This window comes from Merops nubicus, unplaced genomic scaffold (assembly GCF_000691845.1).
Source record: "Merops nubicus isolate BGI_N331 unplaced genomic scaffold, ASM69184v1 scaffold2501, whole genome shotgun sequence".
Lineage (NCBI taxonomy): Eukaryota > Metazoa > Chordata > Aves > Coraciiformes > Meropidae > Merops > Merops nubicus.
The window spans coordinates 38,951-65,651 of NW_008590145.1; the positions used below are offsets into that span (position 1 = coordinate 38,951).

Consider the following 26,701-nt stretch of genomic DNA (forward strand, 5'->3'; position numbering starts at 1 on the left):
GGGTGCCGCCGCTGCTCCGTGGCCGACTCCAGGGAGTCGCCGTAGGGCGAGGTAGGAATGCTTGAAATGTGGTCCCTGCTGAGACACTCTTTTTCGTACTGGCACCTCATATCCTCCATCTCAGCTTTGATCCCCCTGTTCTCCACTTCCAGTTCCACGATTTTTCTACCCAATATGTTGGCTTCTTCCTCCACCAGCTTCAAACGAAGCTCCAGCTCGGCCTCCCTGGTGCTGGGCGGTCCACCCGCCTCCCCGGTCGGCAGGGGACTGTCCACGTCTCCATAGATGGACTTGTACTTCTGGAGCTCCTGCTCCAGTTCGTCCTTCTCCTTCCCCAGCTTGGCCATCTTCTTCCTCATCAGCGCCGCCTCTTCTTTGGCAAACTGGAGCTGGCACTTCAAATCGGCGCTGTCCTCCTGCCAAGAACAACCACCCCCCCCGCCGCCAAAGATTGTATCATTATGGGAGCACAACCAGGAGCTTCACTTCCCAAATCTCCCCCTCTCCCCACCCTCACGAGTTAGGGACACAAACACACCAACCACACAGCCGACACATTTCACAGCTCGATCCTGGTTAAATGGGCAAAGCAGCTCGACCAGAGTTAAACAAGGGGGGGTGAAGAACTAAAATCAGTTGTGCCCGTGCAAGTGTTCAGTGATGCAAGAGTGCCAGCGCTCGGTTTCTCTCAAATCCTGAGCAAATTTTGTGGAAAATAAGGAGTCAGATGAAAAGGCTCCGTGATTTGTTGGCACTTTCCGTTCCGTCGAAGTCGAACGATACATTTTAGCATCACGAAACAAAGGCTGCTCTGATGAGCTTGCTCATCGTCCTCCCAAATCTTGGGCTAGAAAGCACAAAAAAAAACCAACCAAAAAAGAGAAGCGTGCTGAGCTGCACAGTTGCCTTGCAAAGTGAAGGCTTTAATTACTCTTATTAATTAATGAGTGCCTAACGCGCTTTCCAAATAGGAAGCGCGCTGTCGTCTCTGCTGCTGTTATTATCAGGATGGACCAGATTGTGACCACTGTTTGTGGTATGGACAACTATCCCCAAGGGAATAGTGGTGAAAACATGTGGAAAAGGAAAGAAAAATCTATTCTTTTTCCATCCAAATCCATCCCCTGTGCAAAGCTGCATTTTTCAGCAAGCAGCGGGGTATGGAGTGAGACTTTGATTTTTTTTTTGTCGGTGTGAGCTGGGCGTTTTCAAGCGCTGCCTCTCAGGCTGGAGTGAAAACTCCAGCCTGTATTGTGCTGAAATAAGAGACTGAGGTTAAGCAAATTCTAAGCCGATGAACAATTTCTTTGCATGAATCACTTTCGTGAATTGTCATGGAGATCCAGGCACTTGGCCGGGTAAGAGACACATTTATCAGCATTAGCAATATAATGGAGGCAGGCTTTGAAAGGGGATCTCTGGAGACAGCAGATCTCATCATTGTTGGGAGGCCACGTGGACATATGTGCAATTATCTATGGAAACTTCATTTCGGTCTCCCCGAGCACTGTTATCTTTCACAAGCACTATTTTGTAACAATTCCTAATAATGGCAACCAAATCCAGAAGAAAACACGACTGACTTTAATTGTTCGCCTGGATCAGGCTATTAAAATAATAATAATAATAAAAAAGATTTACAAAACTAATTATGGCTCAGCAATCTGAGGAAATGATCCAATTTCCAAAGCACACGTTGTGTCTTTTTGGTTACCTAGATTAATTTCGCCCCGTTCTGTTTAGATATAGACTAATTATGGCTTAATTCCAGCTATTAATAACTGAACAGCCACACAAGTAATTGGTTCTATACTTCTGAATAGAATCAGCTCTTACTGAGTCTGCTTGGTGCAGGTTGGGACTTTGAAATACTAAATACTAAAACTCTGTCTGAGATGGGAATAACGTGACAGAGGTAAACAATAGTCAAAGTTTCTGTTAATATCTGGGATTGAGTGATAAGAAATTAAACACAACCACAATCACTCCATCTGTTGACTGACTTCAAACTCTGCTCATCACCATTCTGGCACCAGAAATGTGAGTTTTCTATGAGTACCAGCGAGGTGAAGCAAATTGATTAGAAGCAGAGCCCCTAGAAGCTGGGCTTTCTTTCCTCCCTAGCATCTCCTCGCATGCACACACCTCTTTTTCACACGTATATTTGCAAATTGCTTTTCTCTCTGTAGCTGGAAGCTGTAAATTAAGTATCAGATTAAACCCTGGCGTTAATCCACGCAGCCTCTGCCAGAGTCATTCTGAATTTTGGTTGCTCTGGCTGGAGGATTAAAGCAACATCTTTGGTCAGGGCTGCACGATCCATCCCCTCTGTTTTTCCTCTCATGGAAAATCAGTTTATCCCTGTGGCTTTTAGGGAAATACAGAGATCAGAAGAGAAGTCAGAGCCAGAGCAGAGCTCGCAGGTGGGGTGACTGCTCCGGTTTATCCATTTATCTGTGAAGAGCTTGGAAATAATCACATCTGACATTTTCCTTATTCTGCCTTTGCAATCCAGAGTTCTTCCCATGGGGAAGGATCAGCCTGCCCTGCAGCCCTCTCCCTCAACTGGGGGCCAGCTCCTCCATGGGGGCGTGAGGGGGCTCCAGCCCGACACCCCCTGCCATTAAACTAAATAAACAGGCCCCAAGTTGCACTCAGGACAAGGTTTTGAAGCTTTTGAAGGAAAAAAAGGAAGGGTTTTGATGGGTTGGGGTCAGAAGCCCAGTGGTTTTTGCTTGGCATCACTGCACAACTCAGTGCATCCACAGAGTTGTGGATTTTTTGAGTTATTTTGTGAGTTATTACAGCAGGACAAAGCCACCGTGAGGGTCTTCTAGTGGCCTTACTTTATTGCTAGGTTTTGTCTAGGAAACAAAAAAAAAAAGATCACATTTCTAATATTTCTTTTCAAAAGAGCTGAAACAAAGATTTTTTCTCGTTAAACAAACACAAGCAACAGAGCTGATGGATGTTAATCTGCCCTACTAAACATGGATCCCATCTGGGAAGGTGAGAAAGCTCTAGGTCTTCCTCCCTTCTCTGCCAGGGAACGTGACTCCTGAAATCCCATTCCCTGGACAGCCTTTTTCCTTAGGAAAAGAATGGTCAGGAGAGATTTGTCAGCTGGAATTCAGCATGCCAGAAGGGTAAGACTCCAACCTTCATGCATCTGTCCCTCTGGAGCTTTGTGTATAGAAATATCAGCAATTTCTTGATCAGTTGAAACCAAGTAGGAAGAGCAAGAGGGTGAGACACCCACACAGGCAAATGGAGTTTTATACAAGGAGAAGCCAAAGCACCAAAATTAAAACCAGCTCGTTATTAGTGAAACCATGACTGACAAAAAAAAAAAGGGGAAGGATTTAAAAAAGGAGAATAAAATATTCCCATCATTTTGGAGGAACAAGAGGCTGGAAGGTGGGACCCAACTGTGCTTCCCCTCCAGCATGTGTGGATATTTTCCTAAAAACTGTAATGTGGGGCAGGCTGCACAGAAAGAAAAGGAGGAATGACAGTGCAGAAATGTTCAGTCATGGTGCTGGGCACGGACTTGAAGAGATCATTAGGGATAAATGGGAATTAATGGTTACTGATAGTGCTTATTTGCATGCAACAGCATCACAGCTCTGCATGGCACTTCAGAGGGATGTTAATGGGGAAAAAAAGCAGACAGAAAAAAAACCCAGATCCCTCCCTACAGAGTCTGCAGTCTAATGGAGAGAAATGTAGCACGTGGAAATAAAGCAATGAAACTTAAAGGAATGAACTTCAAATTCATTCTGCAACAGAAACGACCTGATGAGAGCTGATCAAAAATTCCCAAATACGATATTTCTTTTCTGGCAAGAAGACACAAAGAGAGAGAGACCAACACCATCTCCTCCACCACCACCACCACCACCACCACCACCTCGAGGGCACTGCCAGGCAGAAGATGGGTAAAGCAGCTTTTGGGGTTGCAAATCTGAGGACAGGGGGGTACGACCAGCACCAAGCATCTGGCTGAGGGCCAGCACTCCTACCTTGCGCTGGACAACCACCTTCCTTTGTGGTTTGCCTGGTGCCTGGGGTTTTCCAAGAAGCTCCATTTTGCAATTCTGCTGAATAAAAACCTTTTTTCTTCCATGCTGCTAGAGGTGGGTGAGAGCTGCTTTGAATTTGGGTTTTACACAGCTCCAGGACAATCAGTTTCACAGGTATTAGCTACTCGGGGTGCCCCGTGGTGGGTGTGATGTTCCAGCTAATTTTCCTGAGGAGCTCTCAGTAAGTAAAAACACCAGTTTTGCTATTTGCTGGATGTATCTGTGAGCATGTGGAGGCACAGGATCTGAGCTCGTGGCTGCTTTTCCCTCACAAAACACTTAAGGAGCACTTGAACTTCCTTTAGGTATTTAAGTATCCCTGAAGAGCAGCGTTTTGAACCTGTGGGCTGGTCTGCACTGACCCCCTTTGGGCCATACCCCAGGACCTGGTGGCTGTCTGACCAGCTTGGGCACTTGCTGGTCTCCAGCAGCCTTGGAATGGACACTTGGGTTTGGAGACAGCTCTGGGTGACACCCTGGAGTTGGGAGACAGCCCAGACACACGTAGGTTGGGCTGTGTCAATATGTGAGATCACTTCTCAGTCCTTCCTCCACTAAGGAACTGCTGAAGAACACTGAGCAGCCACCTTCCACAGTGCTGTCCCAACAACTTTCCTCTTTGTGACCAAATCCTTCGCTCACAGGGGTTGCAATGTGTGTGTACAACAAAGGTTTGGTTTTCCCAATCTCCCTCTTCTCTCTGCACTGCTCTGTATTGCCAGGAATGAGGAAAGGAAGGAGAGTGCCTCCCACAAACCCCACTGGACACAACCCTGCCTTCGTGTAGCCACAGCTGGAGTCTGCATGTGTGCAGGCAGATAGAGAGAGACCCATTCCAGCCATGTATTTTACAGACTTGCAGAAAAATAAACTCTCTGACCTGGCTGATGGCTTTGAACTAACTCTCCACAGCAGGCTCTGCAGGAAGAAAGCCCAGTGCCCTGTTTTAAAGTCTGATTTAGCCCTGCTTGCATTGGCTGTGTCCTGGGAAAGCACCTGCAGCCCCTGGCTACCACGAGCCCTCGGTCTGCCCACCCTCCCCACTCAAGTGCAACACACTGGGATGATTTATTAGGGTTATTATTACAAATCAATGGCTTTTAAGACTCCATCGACTGAGAGACGACGGCGAGCCCGTCAAGGGGAGAGCCAGGGAGGTGCCAACCTTTCTCTGCTGAAGACACAATGTCACTCTGGGCTCCTCTGGCAGGGAGGTGAAACCCTATCTCCACCTCTCCAGCTATAAACAGCAGCTCTACGGGTGCTGGGAAAAGCTTTAACTCCTACAGCCAGCCCCAAAAGCAGAGGAAACTGGGCAGATGGCTTTCCTGAGAAGGCTCAGGCTACAGGATTCCAATAAAACCAGTGTCCAAAGGGAGATTGAGTGGGTAGCTCAAGCTCTGGGTCACATCCCAGCTTGAGGGAGCACAAGTTCATGTGGTGTGTCCCCCCCAACACCAAGCTCAAACCCTGGGCTGGCACCCGGGAGCTCTCGAGGTGTCGTGACGCTCGTTAGCACCAAATCTTTGGCACCCTGTATAAATTTAATCATTCCCTGAGCTGTGATCCAATTACTGTGAGAGGCAAGGTGATTTTCTCTTCCTGCAGAAAACTCCCAGCCTGGATCTATGGCTCCAGGCACAAGGAGCCTGAGAAGCTGCATGGTTTAGAGATCACACTTGCGTCCTAAATTATTTCTAGATTCTCTCTGGAAGGTCTCAGTAGATTAAAGCCTAATTGCATTCTAGTTAACATGCCTGTCAACACCCATAAAAAAAGCAATGTTGAGGTCTTTTTCCTGTGATTTTGCCCCCCAAAACTGCACATTTGTGAAAACCATACCTGGGTAAATGCCTTTTTTTCTTTGTGCATTTCTCTGCTGCCTCTTCTCTTCAGGGAACTCTGCAACAAAAGCAACGTTGAGTTATTGATAAGCTAAACACAAAGCCTGCAGCTTTGGCAGGGCTCAATTCTGAGTTAGGAGAAAACAAGAATATTCTGCTGAGCAGCTGGGGATTGAGTCTTTTTTTTTTTGTAATAATCACTAAAAAACCCAAAGATGCTCACGGCCTTGTCAGGGTGTTTTTCAAGGCACAAAATTTCCCATCAAAATAAAAACAAATGGCATAAAATTAGTGAAAAGTTCACAGAGGGGGAAAAAAAAAAAAAAAAGGAGCAGCTGAGGATTGAGTCTTTTTTTTTTTGGTAATAATCACTAAAAAACCCAAGGATGCTCATGGCCTCATCAGGGAGCTTTACAAGGCACAAAATTTCCCACCAAAATAAAAACAAATGGCATAAAATTAGTGAAAAGTTCACAGAGGGAAAAAAAAAAAAAAAGAAAAAACAAACACCCTCTTTTCTTCTCTGGACCACCACAATTTTTGGCAAAAGTTTCTTTTTGCATGGGGCAAGGATTTATATTTGATGAATCCAGGGCAGAAGTCCAAGAATGTTGCTCAGAGTGGATGTGAAACATATTGTGGAAACCTCAGAGGAAAGCAGCCTCCCCCCCCAAAAAAAAATAGCTTAAAAATGCAAGTCCTGCCCTGTGGAGTGACATTATTGGTTAATCTGGGCTAGCAAAAGTACCAAGGAGCCTCCATAAAGACCAGGTAACTCTCCAGGTATTTCTGAATTGACTTTATAAATGAGATTAGATTGTCTTTGCCAATCTTTATCTCCATTATAAGCAAGGTTTTTTTTTTCAGGACATGGAAATGTCATCACCAAGGGCTGGATTTGCAGGAACCTCTCAGCACCTGAATGGAAAAAAGAAGATTTTTCCTGAGCTGTGGAGGTGGAGCACGACTGGGACCCCACCAGTGCTCACACTGGGTCTCAGGGTCAAACTGCTGCCAGCTGGCTCTGGTTAGAAAAGGCCTAAATTTGACTTTGGCAGGGTGAAGCAGCAGAGTGGAATGAGAGATATCAGGCAAAAAAAAAAAACCAACAAACCCAAACTCAAAGCAGGGAGCCCAAATCTGTGGAGTCATCTGGATTGAGAGCTGGCAGGATGGCTGTGTGCCCAGAGCACGAAGCCCGATACCCCCCAGCAGCCTCCCTGCCACTGGGGCCTCTCTTATTTCCCTCTGCCGACTCTCTTTGCTCTGCAGGGGACAATTTCCAGCTGACACAAAGCCCAGGGCTGTCGTGGGGTCACCCCCAGCCTGCCTCCCCTCTGGCCCTGGAGATGGTTCCCGGGTTCCTCCCAAATCCTGGTCTCTGTGCCCCCCACTCAGACCCTGCCCCAGGCTCTGAGGTTTCTGACTGGTGAGCTGTGCAGGGAATTACCCCACGCTCAGACAAATCTCTCCCTCTGCTCTTTGTTAGACACAGCTAAGTAGTTAAAACCCATTCACACGCAGCACCATATGCCCAAGCCATACTACCATTTATTTCTGCTAATCTGCTCTCTGTGTTAATCCAGAGATTTCCTACAACTAATGAAGCTGAGTAAGAGAAATGTTGTTTTTTTTTCACTTGTTTGTTTTGTTTTTCTAGATCCTGAAACAGTTTAATGAAAAAAAAAAGGCTTTAAATACTAAAAACATCGTATGAAAACCTGTTACACAAGCTTAGTCAGGATAAAGAGATTTCTCTCTTTTTTTTTTCCTTTTTTTTCCCCAATGTGGTGTTATTCTGGAAGCAGGTTTGTGACTGAGGGCAGCCACCACTCAGCAGCATCGTGCCCCAGCAGGCAAGGTGGGTCACCATCACAGAACCCCAGCATGGAGGGGTGGGGAGGGACCTCTGGAGATCATCTCATCCCACCCCCTGCTCCAGCAGCTCACCCACAGCAGGGTGCCCAGGGTCACAGCCAAGAGTTTGGGATCTCTCCAGAGCAGGAGACTCCCCAGCCTCTCTGGGCAGCTGCTCCACTGTGGTTGAAGAGATGTGGGGCACAGCCCTGGTCCTCATACTCAAGGCTGTTCTGTGTGACTTAACCAAGAGGAGCTTGTTTGGGGACTGCATTTAATGAGTCTACCAATTTCTGGAAAGGGTTCAACACACGATTGGAGCAAACAGTTACCAGTCATGCTAGAAATGCAGAAAATCCTAAAATCATCTTGCTCTTACCTACAGGCAAAACATTCCACATCCACACATCCAGCCTGAGAAGTGGGAGGGTGTATAAACACATGGTCTGTGGTGTTCAAGAGAAAGGAATAAAGCCTTTACTCTGTTGTACAGGAAAATACTGAGGAAATAAGGGGAAGAAAATGATAATTTGGGTAGGAGATGGATCACAGGCTGAGACAGGCAGGTAGTGATCAGGCTTTGGAAGCTGCAAGCTCTGCTCCTCACTGAAAAAAGTGGATTTCAGAGATCCAGACTAACAGGTTTGTAACATATTACCTTAGATAGGGCCCTATTTTAAGTGTTTTCACACTGTTTTGTTTGGATTTGCTTAAGATCACCCTTCTGGGCAGTGCTTGGCTGGGAGATGGCTTTGGATTTCCATAAGGCAGAGACTCAACCTCAGGCTGAGTCTCTTCCTTGGTGCAAGAAAAAGAATGGGATATTTACCTCTGGGGGCTCCTGGTGGATCACAGGGAGAAACCTCCCTCCCACATGGCACTGGAGGACTGGAAACACAGACACAGCACCAGGAGACTGCCTGGCCAAAACCCCCTAAGCCCTAGATGAGAGCAAGGAAAGATCTCCTGAACCCCACGAGGTTCAAAGTGCTGCATCTGGATTGTGGCAACCCCTGATACCAGCCCAGGCTGGGGGTGAAGAGAAGGACCTGGGGGTGCTGGGCTTAAATGCTTTACAGTGGGGCAATAAAGGAGCATTTCTCTTTAATGTACAGGAGATCAGCATCAGCAGCTGTGAGGAATAATGCTAGAAGGAATGTTTCCATACTACCTTTACACTCAAGAGACCAGCCAGGGTTGGCTGTCTACCAAAAAGTCTTCCAGTGATGGTTAAAGATTTTAGTAGTCCTTTGGTTAACAAATTCTCTTAGGAAAGAGGTTACTCACTGGAGATTTTCTACAGTCACTGTTTCACTGCAGCTTGGTTGTCACCTCTCAGCTACCAAGGAGAGCTAATACAAGGGGGTAAATAAATTATCTGGTGTTTTAGAAGTTAAACTTCCCAAAAAGGTTATGGGCTGTAGTGACTACAGTACTAAGAGCAAGAAAAGCCACATTTATTTTCACTTCCCCTAGGACCCTAGCACAGAGGAGAAGAGATCATTTGTGGCTGTTGGTGGATTCCATTTTTAACCAGCCTGAGAAGAATCTCAGTGAGACTGAGACCACCTACAGCAAGCAGGAGGCAATGCAAATGGAATTAGAGGTTGAGGAAGATGTGGAAATAAAGCTTGAGTGAAAAGCACACAAGTAAACAGCTGATATGCCCCAAGTTTCCATGCTGAGGCAAGTGCTGAGTAGCTGGCAATAGAGAAGGACTTGGAAAATAAGAGGAGAGAACCAAGAGTCTCTAGGAGCTGCCAGCCTGTCCCTTCAGCCACTGCTATTAAGAGGAGCAAGTCATCCTGGGTGGCACCTGCAGGCAAGGGTGGGCTTCCTATCCCCCACACATCAAACCCAACCTGCACACTCAACTCATCAGCTATTGAAGTTCCCATCTCTGCAACCTAAAAACAGAGAGGCTGGCTTGGAAAGTCCATCCCTGAGGGCAGCTTGAGTCACTGGGATGGGGGAGGAATTATGCACTGAGCATCACTGGGGCTGAGGAGCTGCATAAATAACCTTCTGTGAGCTACCCAGTGCTTTGAAATGGAGAAGCACGACTTGCATTTGCATTCATTAGGACATGCTGCCCCTGAGCCATCTGACTGTACTTTGAACAACAAAAACATGCAGGAGTGACCCAATCCACTGGCTTCAACAGCCCTAGGAGAAGCTCTCAGATTACTGGTGGCCTCCAGGCCAACAGCTTCAGGGTTGCACTTTGGTGTTTCATACCAAGAGTTGACTTCTTCCAAGCTCTTGAGCCCACTCATGTTCATGGATGAACAAAACAACCAGTGGGACATCTTCTCTGCCCCCCTGTATGTGACTCATCAGGAGATGGTGCCAATGGACCAACTCTTTCCTAGTGGTTACTCCCCAAGAAACACCAGTGGTTTAAATGAAGGTAATTCTGCTTGCCATGAACATGACTGGAAGGAAACCAGACCCACGTGCAACAGATGATCAGGAGGTGGATTGATCCCCAAGAGATGTAAACCAGCACTCCTTAACTGCTTCACTAACCACTGCCCAGAAATGTCCTCCAAGCACAGTGCAGGTGGAGACCTGCTCCACCATGGACCTCCGTGGGCTGTAGGAGGACGACCTGCCTCACCATGGTCTTCCCCATGGGCTGCTGGGGAATCTCTGCTCTGGTGCCTGCAGCACCTTCTCCCTCTCCTTCCTCACTGACCTTGGTGTCTGCAGAGTTGTTTCTCTATTATTGCTTCATTTCTTTTCCCACCTTCTTAAATATGTCCTCCCAGAAGCAGAGAATCACTCTTGCTGATGGGCTTGGCCTTGGCCAGTGGTGGGTCCATCTTGTAGCCAGCTGCATTGGCTCTATCAGATATGAGGGAGTCTTCTGGCAGCTTCTCCCAGAACCCACCCTGTAGACCCTTGCCACCAAAACCTTGCCAGGCAAACCCAATACAGCATGGGGAGATGATGGCAGAGGGTGAATAAAGCAGGAGATCTCCCTTCTCCTCCTCTGGCAACCCCCTCCACACCAATCCAGCTCTGCTCACCCCTGCAGACAGATTCCCTCTCAACTTTTTGAAGCTTTGGACTTGCCAGACCCTGCCATGGAGGGGGGTGCACGATTCCTCTTCACCTCACAGAGCTTCCCCTACTTGCCCAGCTCAGATAAAGAAAACCACCCTTTGTGCAGAGCTCTCACTCTCAAACCACTGATGAATAAACTCTTCCAACAAATGCAGCACTGAAGGACCACGACCAGGACCTGTTCTTCAGGAGGTCCAGCTCTCAGCCACCACACTGCAGCTTTCTGAAACCTCCTTCCCAGTGCTGTCCCCTGCCTGTTTGGTGCAAAGGAAGCTTCTCCCATTTCTGTAGCAAGATCTCTTTGTTCCATGGTAGGACAGGGTGGCTTTCCATTCTTTCTCAAGGCTTGGAGAGCCTCTAAACCCCCAAGCCTCCAGCTGAAGCTTTCCTGCCAGCCACTGCTTCTGCATTCCAGGTGAAAGCACAGTGCCAGTCTTTCCCCACGTGGGCTCCTGCCCCTATCCACAGGTTGGTTAATGGGACTGCAAAGCACAAGGACATTCTAATTGCTTTCCAATTGCTGTAGGCCCTTCAAAAAGATCTCCTCCCAAGCCCTGATAAAGCTGGGGCTGACACAAGCCATCCAGCTCTGCGTTCACTCCCACGTGCATTTCATTCACCAGAAACCTCTCGGTGCTGAGATGCTCATCCCTCAGGTGACCCAGCACAGCAAGCCCTGTCTGAAACACCCCCAGCATCACAGCTCAGGAGAAAAGCCATCCCTTGGGGAAAAAAATGCAGCCAAGCACACCAGCTTCCAGCTCCAGCTTAGACCTCCTCTGGTTGCAGATGTCCCTGCTCAGAGCAGGGGGGTTGGACTAGGTGACCTTCAAAGGTCCCTTCCCACCCAAAGCATTCTATGAATATTTGGCTGAGAAGAGGACCTGCAGCCAATATAATAAGTCTCATAGAGATGATAATTACTTAATAATAATTATAGTAATAATTTGTAAAAATATTATAGGCCCCTGATGCAATAATTGGTATGAATATAATAAATGAAACCCTGCCACAGGCAGCTGAGATCCTGACCTCCAACAGGCCTATCACTGACTTAGTGTCTTCCCAAAAACTCTTCTTAATAACACCTTAATTAAAATGGATTTTCAAATTGTCTGTCCCATTGTATTGAGACATCACAGAAGACACCCTAAGACTGACTATCTGGGGCCACCCACCCTCTCCTCCTCATGGGAGCAGGAGGCAGGAGCAGCACCCAAACACACACAGACTCATCCTAAAACAACCTGCCAATGGGAGGAGAAGTTGTCCTCAGCTACAAAACCCTGTGAGATGAGAGGGTGGCCCAGGCCAAGCTTCAGCACACCAAAGAGAATCAGAGAATCGTTTGGGTCAGAAAAGACCTTTAAGATCATCAAGTCCAACCATCAACCCAACTCTACCAAGCCCACTGCTAGATCATGTCACTAAGCATGATATCTACATGACTTCTAAACACATCTGAGGATGGAGACTCCACCACTGCCAGGGCTTGAAAACCCTTTTGGTCAAGAAATTGCCCCTAATATCCAACCTAAACCTCCCCTGGCACAACTTGAGGCTGTTCTCTCCCATCTTACTTGTGAGAAGACACCAGCCTCCACCCCTCTACAACCTCTTCTCAGGTAGTAGAAAGCCAGCAGTGTCCATCACTGGAAGGGTGGATATTCAGCACTGTGTCTCTCTCTTCTCCACTCCTCTGGATAAAATAGAACATACAAAACACCCAGAAAAGACAAAACAACACTTTTTTGGCTCTTGTGACAGCAAGCTGGGCTGGTGGTGAGCAACCAGCTTTAGAGACTTGGACTGCAGGCCAGGTAGAGCTCAGAGAGGGAATTAGGGATTTCCATTCCCAAAAGAAGACAATAGGAGAGCACTGATCAATGCATGCCCAGCCTGCCACCTCCACTGGCACAGGCATAAATGTTGGTGGGTTTTATTTCAGAAGAAGACTAAGAAGTCAGTAGATGCACAGGATTTCTGCTCTCCAACTGCAGGGAGAGTTCACTCAATCTCTGACACCCAGAGCAGTTAGAAAGAAATGCTTCATTAGCTGGTGGTCCCAATGTCAGGGCAGCTTTAGGATCACAGAACCACAGGATGGTTTGGGTGGGAAAGGACCTTTCAAGGTCACCCAGTCCAACCCCCTGCAGGGAGCAGGGACATCTGCAGCTAGAGCAGGGTGCTCAGAGTTGTGTCCAACCTCCCCTGGGATGGTTCCAGGGATGGGGCAGCGACCACCTCTCTGGGCAGCCTGGGCCAGGGGCTCACCACCCTCAGGGTCAAACATTTCTTCCTTCTCTCTAGTCTAAATCTCCCTCTTTTAGTTTCAAACCATCCCCCCTGGTCCTGTCCCAACAGGCCCTGCTAAAGACACTGTCCCCAGCTTTCTTCCAGGCTGCCTTGAAGCACTGAAAGGCCCCAAGAAGGTCTCCCCTGAGCAGAGCAGAGGGGCAGAATCCCCTCCCTCACCCTGCTGGCCTTCAGCATCCTGAAGAAACCAACTGAAGAGTTTGACAGTGATGGGACAAAGCAGAGGTGGCCACGATTTGGACAAGGTGGTTTGGTAAGGGAGAGGAGGGGAGCTGAGGAGACCTCCAAGCCCATACTAGGTCAGGAGGTTCCTGCAGCAATTTATGACACTGGGAGAGGGCAAAAAAAAAACCCACACAGCTCTGCAGCCTCTGTAGTGTTCAAGGTATGGAAGCAAAGAACAAATTTTCTAGAATCTAGAACATAACTATATATTTTTAGAAGTCTTTTTGCAGAGATATTCAGAGCCGTGCAACATCCGCGCCAATAAATCAACAACCACAGGAGTGGGGTTTTTTTTCTGCATTGGGGATGGAATGAAAAATTTTCCTTGAGCAGATAAGTCTAGGTACAAGCATATTCAATCTCCCCTGGATTAGAGCCACTTGCTGTTTCTATAAAGTATTAAATGAAATTCTAAAGAAGCAGAGAGATTAAAGGCCAACTGCAACGACCCCCAGCGACCACGTCCCAGATAGTCCTTGTAATCCTTGGTTGCTGCTCTATTATTTCACATTTTAAGGACACAGCACTCTGAAAAAGGGGTTTAGGTAGAGCAAAAAGACAGTAAGGCCACACTTTGGGGGGCTGTTGACCTTTTTTGGACCTCAGCTGGCTGCTAGCTGTGAAAATCTTTCCTATACATCCCTCAGTGCAAACAACCAGGAGCTACCAGAGGAGTGCAGGGTGGTCACCAAGGCCACCACCAGCCCTCAGCCAAGGCAGAGAGCAGGAGGGGACCACATCTGCACTGGGTGAGCCTGCTGGGTAAATTCTACTGCTTCCTGACCATTAGTGAGACTGAATTTGTAACCCCAGTCACGTTGTACACTGTATTTTTATGATGATAATTATTAAGATAACAAATGGGAGATTGACAGCACTTGGGTTTGATGGCTTTCTTTAAAAGGCTATAAAATGATGCCCTTCTCTCTGTACTTTTATAGAGCTGCTGTAAAATGTGTGTTTTGCTGAGAACACAGAGAGTTAGTGGATAAAGTGGATAAAATCCTCCCCCCTCCAGCCATCTGGATTGTGTTGCTGCACCTCCAACCCCCAACACAGAGTGAAACACAAAAAGGTGAGCAGTGCTGTCACCTTTACAAGCCCCTGAAAGCTGATGCCAGTCGTGGTGTCCTCACTTGTAACCATGCCCAACAAACCACAGAAATTACAGGGAAGAGCTTCCAGACCCCCCCTTTGCACAGCTTATGGATCCTGATGCCTGCTAAAAGAGGTGTCTGAAGAGGAGGCTGAGAATCAGCTTCTGAAAAATCATCTTCAGGCAGTAACCTGAAAGTCTTGCTCATCTCAGGAACATCCTCACGTGCTTTGGATTTGATTTGCCTACTCCAAAGAACCTCTTCCTGTGTGGAAAGGTTTGCAAAGGGCTCAGGGAGAGTGATATGCTCCTGCTGGGGACTGCAGGCTGGGAAAAAAGGCAGGGAAAGGATATTTCAGGATAATTCTACACCAAAAAGACAAGGAGACACTTTTTTTTTTACTATAAATCACCATATGATGTGCGTGGATTGAACCATATGAAAATGGCTCAACAGCAGATACCACAGTGCTGCACCCAAATCACAATAATCTCCACTTTTTAGTGATTTTTTTTAAAACAAATATCAAATTTTCATCAATTTCAGTGAGGCTTGGAAGCCTGAGGCAGTAGAAGGGTGTCACTGTCTTCTCTGCAATGGTATTTTGGAGGAGACTGGAGAGCACACAGGGGAGAGGTACCTGCTGGTCCCTAATCCATGACTCTTGTTATGCTGCTGTGATTAATGCCTGATGAAAGGACGTGGTCAGGTCATGTCCTGAAGCCACATTGAGTCTGACAGGCAAGAATTCAAATCTAGGATTATTTTGCAAAACCTAAAGAAACAGCAAGTGCAGATTTTTGAGGGGACTTGGTAAATCTTCAGCTGTTTTCTCTCGCTACCAAAGCAAAACAAAAAGGGGAAAGAAAAAGGAAAAAACCTCTAAACATTTAGTTAAATATTCTCTCTCTACCACTGGGTCAAGGCAAGGCTTCTCCAAAAGCTGTTATTTCTCCTGAAAATAACAAAATGGACATATCATAGAATGGTTTTAATTGGAAGAGACCTTTAAGGTCATCGAATCTAAACTTCCCCCCAGCACTGCCAGGTCCCCACTGCCTCGTGTCCCTCACACCACATCTCCAGGGCTTGGAAAGCCCTCCAGGGATGGAGCTGCACTGGTGGATGAGGTTTTGACCTGAAACATGGCAACGAGCAGCAGAACAGGCTCCATCCCTGCCTGGGTGCAGAAGAGTGATGACTCTGAAGAATATGTCTGCATTAGAGAGACTAATGACAGTCCAGTGGAAGACTGCCAGAGACCCACAGTTCTTTTAGACCATTATTTCTCATATGACAGAAACTATTACAAGGAGGAAATTCATGCACTTTTCATTTTTTCTAATTAAAACACAAAAAAACTGTTTCTCTTTCCCACTTAATTCACTGCTTGCTCTTTCTTTCTGCATCCTCAGGCTCCTGGAGGAAGCAGCTCCTCGTGGGTGAGCTGACTGTCCCCCCCATCTCAAAGGTGCTTTAAAGGGAGGGCATGAAGAGCTGCCTTAAGGATTCCCACAGCAAAAGAACCACATCATTTGAGTCCCTGGTGGCCCCAAAGCTGGTGTGCCATGGGCACTACCTGGCTTATGGGCCTCATCTTCCAGAGCAGCTGCTGACTAGCAGGGAACATCTCATGGGATCTTAGTTTTCATGGAGGATCTCAGTAAAATAGGCATTTCTTGGGTTAATTCTGCTTCTTTGAGAAGCCTGAAGTCCCTAGAGCTTTTTGACAGCTATTTTTTAAGATCCTGGCAGTCTTGACATCAAAAACATTGGGAGGGAGACACCAAATAATATCACATGCACTTAGCAGCTGATTTCCTCCAAGACATCACTTCCAACCTTTGCTTTGGCCTTTCTCATTGCCCTACCTTGCCAGGAGGAGAAAATTCTTTGGTGTGAGGGTGTCAGAGCCTGGAGCAGCTGCCCAGAGAGGCTGTGGAGTCTCCTGCTCTGGAGAGATCCCAAACCCTCCTGGCTGTGACCCTGGGCACCCTGCTGGGGGTGAGCTGCTGGAAAAGGGGGTGGGAGGAGATGATCTCCAGAGGTCCCTTCCCACCCCACCATGCTGGGGCTCTGTGAAAGTCCAGGTCTTCCTCTCCAGACACAGATTCTCCCTCACCTTTTACAGTGTTTAGCCTCAAGATGCAAAGCAGGAGATGCAGTCCCCTTGTCCTTACAAAGAAAGGACATTTTATTCTTATTTTTTAAGCTTCATGGTGTGCATTTGGCCCACAGTACCTGACAGGGAGGTCAGACCCTGCCTGTTGGGATGGGTGAGAGAAGAGTGAAAGCCCTCAGAGATACCCTCTTTGGAAAAGACCCCTCAGAAAGAAAAAAAGGAGGAAGAAGATGAGGGAAAAGTTTGCAGCATACACAAACAGCCCCCCCCCAAAAAAATATTGACTGCTCAACACTTTTATATCTGAAAATTCACCCAAGGGACATGAAGATCTTCATGTGGGTACCAGAAAAGCTCCTCCAGGTCACCTGGTTTTCATCTGGCCACCCCAAATGCCCTGAACACCACCCAGTTCCTCATCTGCCTGCCTTATTTTCTCTGTATTTTGCATGTAAGTGAAGGATGAATTTTTAATGTGTCTTCATTTACATGGGAAAAGAGGAGAATTGGTGCCTCAGGAAGAGGCAAAGAACCTTCAAGCCAAAATAGATCTAGAGTTAAGCAAAATAAAACTAATTCAGATAATTGTTTTTAATGACTTGGCCCCAAAACTCATTTGGATGAATCTCCTTCAGACTTTGCTTATTCATTCCCCTAACTATCAACACAAAAAAGTCAAGTTTTGGCCAAATAGTCCTTAAAACAAAAAAAAACCCTAAATAAATATATATTATAAATACTTATAACTAAAAGCTTGTTGCAAACTCAAGTTCTAAGAGGTAAAAATGTTCAGTTTTATTAGGAGTGTAGTTCTCTGAAACCTCCTACCACTTTTCCAACAAGAAAACAACTCACACTTTAGGAATAACAAATGATTGATTCTGACTGGTGCTTAAAAAAGATCTTTCTGGGTTTTTTTTTTCCCTTCTCTTTCTGCCACTGGGCTCCTCTACAGCCTTATGGCCCCTCTGTATCACTTGTTGCTATGACTCCAGCAGTGCCTTGGAGATACTGCAGGAGGAGCTTGGTAGCCTCTAAGCTTCCTTTCAAATCCTTCAGCAGGGATTCTCTTTCAAAAATCCAACTTTTTGAGCCCCACTCAGCACTACTGAGACAGAAAAATAAAGAACTCTCGACTCCCAAACCCAAAACAGCCTAAAAAAAGGTTTTCAACAAACCCACCCTGCCACCAGGCTTCAATAATCATTTTTATTCATATATTATTATAATATCACACCATTATAATAGTCTATATTATCTTATTCTCCCATTTTTATTTTAATATGGGGTATTCTCAGCTGTTCAGGCTCTGGAGTGGAGCTGCACATCCTGATGGGAGTGGTTGGTGGTTATTCATGCAGAGCATCCCTCTGACCTCACTGCAGCACCAGCAGCAGATCCCCAGCCCTGGCATGGGCAGGCCCAATATTTTAGGCAGAGTGGTGAGGTTTCACACAGCTCCTCTGAATGCCAAGCTCTCACACCCAGCTTCTCTTCTCTTGAGGTGCTTCTTTCTTTCCTCTGCCCTCAAATTTCTATGGGGCTTTTCACCCTGAGGCTGAACTGAACCAGCAAACCTCTCTCTGCAAGCTCACGTGTAGGACTCTACACTCCTCACATATGAAGACCCCAGGGTGAAATATGACTTGATGCTCAGTGGCCAATGGATGAGCTGAGCCCACACTGAGAGCTGAGGGAATGGAAAGGACTTCTAAAAACTTTGCAATTTACTGTCTGCCAACAGTCTGCTGAAAATACTCCAGGCTACCAGCTGATCCTGCTTAGAAACATGGAATGGTTTGGGTGGGAAGGGACCTGTCAAGGTCACCCAGTCCAACCCCCCTGCAGGGAGCAGGGACATCTGCAGCTAGAGCAGGTTGCTCAGAGTTGTGTCCAACCTCCCCTGGGATGGTTCCAGGGATGGGGCAGCGACCACCTCTCTGGGCAGCCTGGGCCAGGGGCTCAGCACCCTCAGGGTCAAACATTTCTTCCTTCTCTCTAGTCTAAATCTCCCTCTTTTAGCTTAAAACCATCCCCCCTTGTCCTGGCACAACAGACCCTGCTAAGAAGTCCATCCCCATCTTTCTTCTAGGCTTCTTGAAGCCCTGGCAGCCCCCAGGGGGTCTCCCCAGCTGGAGCCTTCTCCTCTCAGCTGCCCCAGCCCAACTCTCTCCTGCTGGGCTCCCAGCAGAGGGGTTCCCCCCTCGGGCTGGGGTTCTTCTGGCCCTGCTCCAGCAGCTCCTGGCCACCTCCTCACCCACCAAATGAACCAAACATCTACTACTACTTCTACTAGACATGCCAAAAAGCAGCTTTAACACCTTTTTCTCTGACCCAACTGTATTCCTTCCAAATATTCCTGGAAATAAGATTCCCCCTGGAAGCCAGGGGACTCTGCTTGCCCTAAGAATAATGCTTCAGCACCAAAAATGCTGGAGATTGGAAGGTGCCCTTGGGTGCTGGGTGGAGGGAGTGATGTCCCCAGCACTGCCCTTACACTGACACGTTCCCAGCCCAGCCCAGCACTTCTGGAAAGATTTCCCAGCAAGAAATTACCCTGGGTTTAATGCAGGGATAATCCACAGAGGCAGTGTTTTCCTTTCAGCTGGATTTCCACAATGAATGCAAATGCCTGTAGGGCTTTTAGAGCCTATAGAATCTTTCTATTCAAATCTGTCAGTTCAAAAGCCTTTTCTTCTCAACCACTGATCATGAAAACAGAACCTAAAACCCAACCAAGTCCTTTTCTGCAGCAATATTCTGGGTATAACAGTGCAAAAATGGTACCTAAGTTTTTAACATCATTGCTAGCTCTTACCTTTTTCCTTGGCTATTTCACTCCTTTAAAAACAAAACCAGAATGACTTTGATGTGGCAAATCCTGCAGTTTTGGGGTGGTTTTTAGGCTACCAGCACAGCAGCACACAACCAAGTGGCTGCTCCCAGATTAGACCCAGGCTGGCTATTTTCAGCCCTTCAAAATGATTGAATTTTGCACTTTTTGTTTCCTTAGGCTCCTCCTGTTGCTTTCCCATCCCTCAGTGTGTCACCCCAGAAGAGATTAGCTGAAATTTCAGACTCCATTGAAGCCTCTTTGTCCTCTCCCACACGAGGCATTAGCTGCACATTGCAGCAACCCAAACAAAAAAAGGGAGGATGGGCAACAAAGTGGCCCAGTGCCCACCCTTGCTGATGCAAATTTCTCCAAACCATGAGTTTTAAACCTCATTCCTCTTCAATGTTTGTGGACATGTGCCTGGGTCTCAAAAAGTTGCTAAATGAAGAAAAGAAATATTTCTTTTTCTCTTTTTCCCTACAATTGGGTATTTATGGTGTAAATAACCCTTAAAATATGTAGAGACTTTCTTGCAGAGCCTTCAAGAGGCTGCAGAGTCAGCAGAATCCAAAAATTCAGCTGCAAAGGTCAAGCAGACACAGAGAAAAAGGAAGAAAAATGTCCTGGGACTCCCCTCACTTTATAACAGAACAAGCAGATTATTCTGCAAGAGGAAAAGGCCTCACGTTGTGCCTGGGGAGATTTGGGTTGGACATGAGGAAGAATTTCTGCCCCAAAAGGGTTGCCCAGGGCAGTGGTGGAGTCCCCACCCCTGGAGGGGTTTCCAAGCTGTGGAGATGTGGGGTGAGGGACACGAGGCAGTGAGGCCCTGCCAGTGTGGTGTCAATGGTTGAACTTGTTGACCTTCAAGGTCTTTTCCAGCCAAAATGAGGCTATGATTCCAAATTCTCTGTAGCTCTGCTTCTACCCCACGTGGACAGACAAGCAAAGCAGCAGAAGCAAGCAAGGCTGTGGTAAAGAAGAACACTGATGTCTAGTTTAACCCTAATTTTTGTACCACCTAACTTCTGGACTGCATCTGTATCTACCTCACAGGATAGTTGGAAGGATTAAATCTTTGTGAGGCTTAATCTCTAAATCTGGGGTTTGAAAAGATCTGCATGTTATATGGAGGATAACAGCCAGAGTTAAGGTCACTCAATTACTCTTCAGGCCACAGAAATTAAAAGAGCAGTTGATAGTGTTGTGTAATCATCTGACATTGCATTTAGAAAACTTCTCTCTGTTATTCTGGGTTCAAATCTGTGCATAATTGGGCATAATTTAAAAATCAGACAGGTATTGCCAAGAAATACACCATTTATACCTAGAGCCCAGATGATTGCAGTGACACAAGTAACAGTCACAATTTACTCCTCCATTCCTTTTGATGTTCCCCCACACTGAAAAGACATTTCTCACTTCACATCGTGGCAGCTATCCTCAAAAATGAGCCAAATTCAGTGTCAAGAGGGGCAACCTGGCCAAGAAACAGCTGCTGCCAGCAGAGGTGAAGCTGGTTCAAAGCTCCACCAAGCCAGTTTCACACCCTTGTGGTCAGTGTGCAGAGTTCTGCTCCCCTACATCCTTCTCCACTGCTGTCTTCTTCAAAGAAGACCAGGGGTCACTTCTCCCTTCTGTCCTTCTCCACTGCTGTCTTCTTCAAAGAGATGAGAGGAAGTAAAAAATGCAGTATGGATAAGAAGTTCCCCACAAAATACCATGGCAAGGTTGGTTGCTCTGAGGAGCCACTTCTCAGCCATGATCCTATGGTCAGATCTGGTCAGATCTCCCTGTTGGAGAGATCTTGTCTCTCTGACAAAAGAAAAGGACCTTCAAAAAGAGTCTTCTGTGGAAGAGGATGCCACTGGTGAGAAGATTAATGCAGAGAAACAGGCACAGGGACAGGAGGAACAGGCTGCCCAGAGAAGATGTAGATGCTCCATCCCTGGAGGTGTTCAAGCCCAGGTTGGATGGGGCTTGGAGCAACCTGCTCTAGTGGGAGGTGTCCCTGCCCATGGCAGGGGGGTTGGATTTAGATGATCTTTAAGGTCCCTCCCAACCCAAACCATTCCATGATTCTGTTTCCCCTGTGCATCTTGGGGACCTCCACTTTTGGATATGAGACCAAATGTCTCAGATGAGGCTGTTTCAGGTGGAGGAATTTTTTTCAAGTGGCTTCACAAGAGCTTCAGGGCCTGGATCCCAGTGGGACAGGCTGCAAGGGGAAGGGCACTCCCCAGAATGGTCCTTTCCCTTCATCTGGAAATGGATCCAGAGGGAAGATCCAACTCAGGAAAGAGCTCTATGGTCTGGAAACCTATATAAACCTGGTCTAGTTGAGGGGTGTCCCTGCCCAGGGCAGGGAGGTTGGATTAGATGACCTCCAAGGTTCATTCCAACCTCATCCATTCTATAATTCTGTGATTAGGGAACACCCCAGGAAGAGATGAATTGTAATGTCAACCTAGAGACAAAAGCAACAGCAACCAGAGACTTGTGTAAGTGGCAAGAGCAGCATGACAGTGGTGAGAGCTGCCAATAAACACTTCTATCACATTTATACTTGGAAGTAACACTCTGCCCAACAATAAATGAGGCTACCCTAAAGTCCACCCCAGCTGCTGCTGAGCTGGTCCATAACTAAACTTGCTCTTCCATGTCCAACCAGTTCTTCCAAGCCACTTGTGGAAAAGCCAGAGAGAGTTTTATTCAATCCCATCATTTGGTAGGGAAATGCTCAGTCCCTGCTCCCAGCAAACATCTGCAACCTCCACATCACCAGAACAGCAAAACACTCTCCTCTCTTATCTGTGGACCCAAGTCTGACATCAGTCTCTCCTTGATGTCTCCAAGCTCTCACTGGACTCCCAGGGGTTTTCCACCTGAGACAGGATTGATTGATTGATTGATTGATTAATCTCCACCCCTCTAACAGAAAGCCCCCAATGCACTTTCTGTCCCCTAAACACTCTGCAACCATAAGATTCATTTAAAGTTCTCAAAGTCCAGCAATTGTCTCCTCAGACACAATGGATCTACCCACCCAGCAGGGTGCTCAGCTATGGAATAAAGGAAAAGCAGGAGAGGGCATTTCAGGAGCCTGCTGCTAATGAGTGAACCATCTGTCTGTCTTCTCTGTGAAAACTGGCTATTTATTCTGACATTTCCTTTTCCCCAAACAGTTATTCTGCTGATAACCTTATTATTTTAAAGTCCTGTAATCTCATTTTCATCCTAGTGCTTGTCAGATATTCTTTTAAAAGCCATAAAGAGATCTGTAGCTATCTTGGCAAAATAAAACCCACAGAAAAGGTGCAAGCCATCCAAGCTGTGAAGTCCCACCACGAACAAGCCTGGCTGGGTGATAATTACACTCATTATTGAAGAAAGAAAACCCTGGCCACAGCTGGGAAATGAGTGACCAGTCCTGAGCTCTTCCTATGGGATCATTCTTCCATCACAAATGAAAAAAACCCCACGCTGAATACCAATGAGAAGAAAAACAAAGGGAAGTCTCACTGTTGGCAAAAGCTCATCATAAATACATCGACTGGGATGGACTCTCCCCGTCCTGCCTCACCCAATTTCTGTCTCTCCAAGGAAGAGGTCCATTTCAGGACAGCAGACTGTCCTTGAATGCCTGTAAATGTGAACACCACTTTAGCAGAGATGTAAGCAGAGGATGTGGAGACTAATCAAGTCATCCATCCATCTTCCTGTATCACATCTCTGCTGCAGACACCACCAGCTGCTGCTGAGAGATGGATAAGAAGCTTGATGGTATCTTAATAGGGTATCTTCCAGCCAGGAAGTCTCCTCCTTATTCTGACCAGCTATAGATCAGTTTCAGATCTCACAGATGAATTTTTGAAGCCTTTACAGGAGCTTCTTTCAGCTTTTTTTTGGCCTGTTTTCCAGCAGTGCTGTTACAATCCCAAACCTGAGCAGCTCAGCAATGCCTATGCACATCTAGCAACCTAGAATCTTCTAAAATGTAAAAAAAATAGAGAATACCAACTTGTAAAATGAGGTCTGAGTGGTTATTTTTGGATCCACGCTCCCTTTGATCTGTTGTCTCAAAGCATGGGCCAACCCAGGCCTCAGAAGTGAAGTGAGGGAAGGATGTTTCTTTGGATGGGGAGGGAGAGGTTGATAGCACCTCCCCAGCTACCCTCTGAGATTCATTTTCATCTCAGCTGAGCCTCTGTTTCTTTTGTGCCAGGCAGCAGATGAGGAATGTTTGGACTCACACCTGGGCTTTGGCAAGGCAAGCATCTACCCCAAATGGAGACCTTGCTCAGGAGCTTTGTCAGCAAGGGCATTTTCTGATGCTTAAACTGAAGTTCAGCTTGCTAGGCTTATGGAGAAAGGATGGACAGATGCTGCCATGAAGGTCTCACAACAACATACAGCCCCTAACCACCTACAGCCCCTCTGTCTCCAGCATGAGGCCTTCCCCATTTCCTTTGAGATGCCTGTGATGTGCAACAAGGAGCCTCGAGCTAGCACTAACCTCTTTGAGATGCCAACCAGCCATCAGGGATCAACAGCAGCACTAAACAACATCAAAATGTGCAAACAAAGGTGGTACAAGTGCTACATCTCTTAAGAAATGATGTTTAAGGAGCACAATCCAACCTCCCAGGAAGCTGGGTCAGATCCCTGTCTGGAGATGAAGGAGCTGGTCACCCCTGCTTTGTACAAACTCAACAGCAACCCCAAATTTTCTTGGCTCCAGCAACAAAAGACACTCAAACAGGGACTGCTGGCACAAAGGCCTCTTCTGATGGTGAGTAAAGCTTAAGTGGCTCTTGCTTATCGGGTGGTTTATCTGAAGCATCTTGAGTATGCCCACCCCTCTTCTAAAGGCACTGTGGACAACTGCTCCAAGCAAAGCTCCTTCACTTCAAGGGGACTTCAAACCAAACCAAACCATGTTGTTTGCATTCATCTGTTCTTCATTACTCCAACTGAATAATAAGTCTTAACAGAGCTGGAAAAATGTGCTTCCTACACAGAGATTTTTTTTTTTTCCCCCTCATTATTGTCTCTCTAAGTACTGAAAATGCAGCTGAAGGCGTCAACAGCTGCCACCCTGGAAGCTACAAAAACTCTCCTCATGCAGTGGTGTTGCTGGAAGAACTGGAGCATGCTGCTAGGCTTTTCCCCAAAAGGTTTTTCTGGTTTTACAATCCCATAGAAGAGGAGAAAGGCCTAAAGCCTCCACAATAACCCAGAGGATGTCTCCACAGCTCCAAGTTGTTCCTTCTGGGAAGATGAAACAACCTGACAATTTGATGACTTTTTTTTTTCCATGAAATGATGAAGCCAAGTGGTATTGATGGCAATATGACCCAGGAGGGAGAAGGACTTGAGACAGCCTAGTTACTCACTTTCATCCACCACTAGACTGATAATTTGATTTGGTCTGAGAGTGACTGACCCAGCAACACCAAGGCTGTTGTTTTAAAAAAGAAACACTCCTAAAAATGGAAAGAAAGAAAGAGGGTGTAAGGTCATCTGAGTAAAGGCTTTCTGACAATAAATATAAAGCCCTGGAGGGGATGGGGGAATGATGATAGATGGAAGAACACATCAGTGAAATAAGAAGTTCTCCATCCAAGGACAAGATCAAGCTGCTGTCCCTGGAGTGAAACCCATGAAGAGCTGGGGAAGAAGAAACTTTCTTCCTGGACTGCCATGCAAAATATGGGGGTTAATGTCCAATTTTCTTCTCTTTTTCTGCTTGGCTTACACATCTCCACGGATGTGCCCACCACAAAGCCACAAAGAGCACTATGGCTGTGTGTTCTACCTGCCATACATCTGCATATTGTATTTATAGGGCTGAATAAGACAGCTGAGGAGAAGACCTCAACATATCACTTTCCAGGAATGAAAATACATTGAAAGAAAAAGGATTGAAGCCACTTATTGCACACAACAAATCCAATCCCATCTCTGTTTCCAAAACATTGCACTGCAAATTATGAAATTTCTGGTGCTCTAGACAGGAACCCAAAATAATCCCCTAAGATCATCTCAAATTATGAACAGGCTTACAGAGGGACTGTGGAGCTCCTCAGAGGCTTCCCTGCTACCTAAGACTGGCCATGGGCAGCACACACACCCTTCAGCATGGCAGGAGGACACCTCACTGGCCCCATGCAGAGCTGCAGTGACCACTTCAGACAACCCTCAGTCACATCTTCACACCACCCTCATTTTTATCCACTGCATCCACACAAAAAAAAACCCAACAAACCCAAAGCATCAAGAATCAACAGAAGCAGATTTAAAATCATAGAGCTGACATACCAAGGGACAATCACACCCAGTCTCAAGTAGCTGAGAGACTTCTGGAGGCAGGTGAGAGTCTACACCAGGCTGGAGCTTTCCATCCAAGGGAGTGTGGGGACTCGTGGCACTTAGGAAGGGTGGCACCATGGCCCTCCATGCTGTGTTCCTCAGCAAAACTCACCTCCTGCTTTCACAACCACTCCACATACTTCTGATGTGGATTTGTTTTGCTTTTCCTCCAAAACTCAACTCAAGGGCCTCCTTGAGATAGCCACGAGTTGTGGGAACAGCTCAACAAGTTACCCAAGCTACAGCTGCTGATCTTAACCTAGCTGACACATGAAAAACTTTCTGGAAACTGGCTGGAACCACCTCTACCAGAATGCAAAAAACCAATGGAATCAAAGAGAGGAACCAGGGTTTTTTGAGATCTCATTGCCCCAGTGCAGGTCGGATGAAGCCTCTTGGTTTGCAGAGGTACTTTCTGACCACTGAGGAGTGTTTGTTAGGGAGGACAATGTTGCAGGAGGGCATTGGAGAGGGAGAAGTTGCAAACCTGGCTTTGCCTTCCCCCAGCTGGCAACGTATTCCCCTGACTCACACCTCTGGAGGAGACCTGCCCACAAGTCTGAGCCTAGGCAGGAGCTTTGAGTAAGACTTTATTACCATCCCTTTCAGCACTTCCCCATAAACAAGTTTGTTTCTCTTGCATGGATCTCCTTTTAAATTCTATTCACACTCCACTGCATGTGGAAAAACATCAGAGGGCTCCTTGTTGCCAACATTTCAGATATCCTACAGCCAGCAGGTCAGAAAATGATTCATTATCTGCTAAAACAGTTCACTTTTAAACTGTAGGACCTTTAAGACAGAAGACTTGGCTTCTGTTCTGCCTTTTCTGTCAAGTATTTGGGATATTTTGGGGCCACAAAGTGATGATAATACCCTTG

The 26,701-nt window shown here is 46.7% G+C and overlaps 1 protein-coding gene across 1 annotated transcript in view; it reads right to left on the reverse strand.

The window, feature by feature from the left end:
* LOC103782073 (microtubule cross-linking factor 1-like) overlaps positions 1-5,954 on the reverse strand; it is a 42,224-nt gene extending 36,270 nt beyond the window's left edge. Inside the window, 3 exon segments of the mRNA XM_008949815.1 lie at positions 7-416; positions 4,023-4,097; positions 5,925-5,954. Coding sequence (XP_008948063.1) covers positions 7-416; positions 4,023-4,097; positions 5,925-5,954 — 515 coding nt within the window.
* Positions 5,955-26,701: the final 20,747 nt, after the last annotated feature.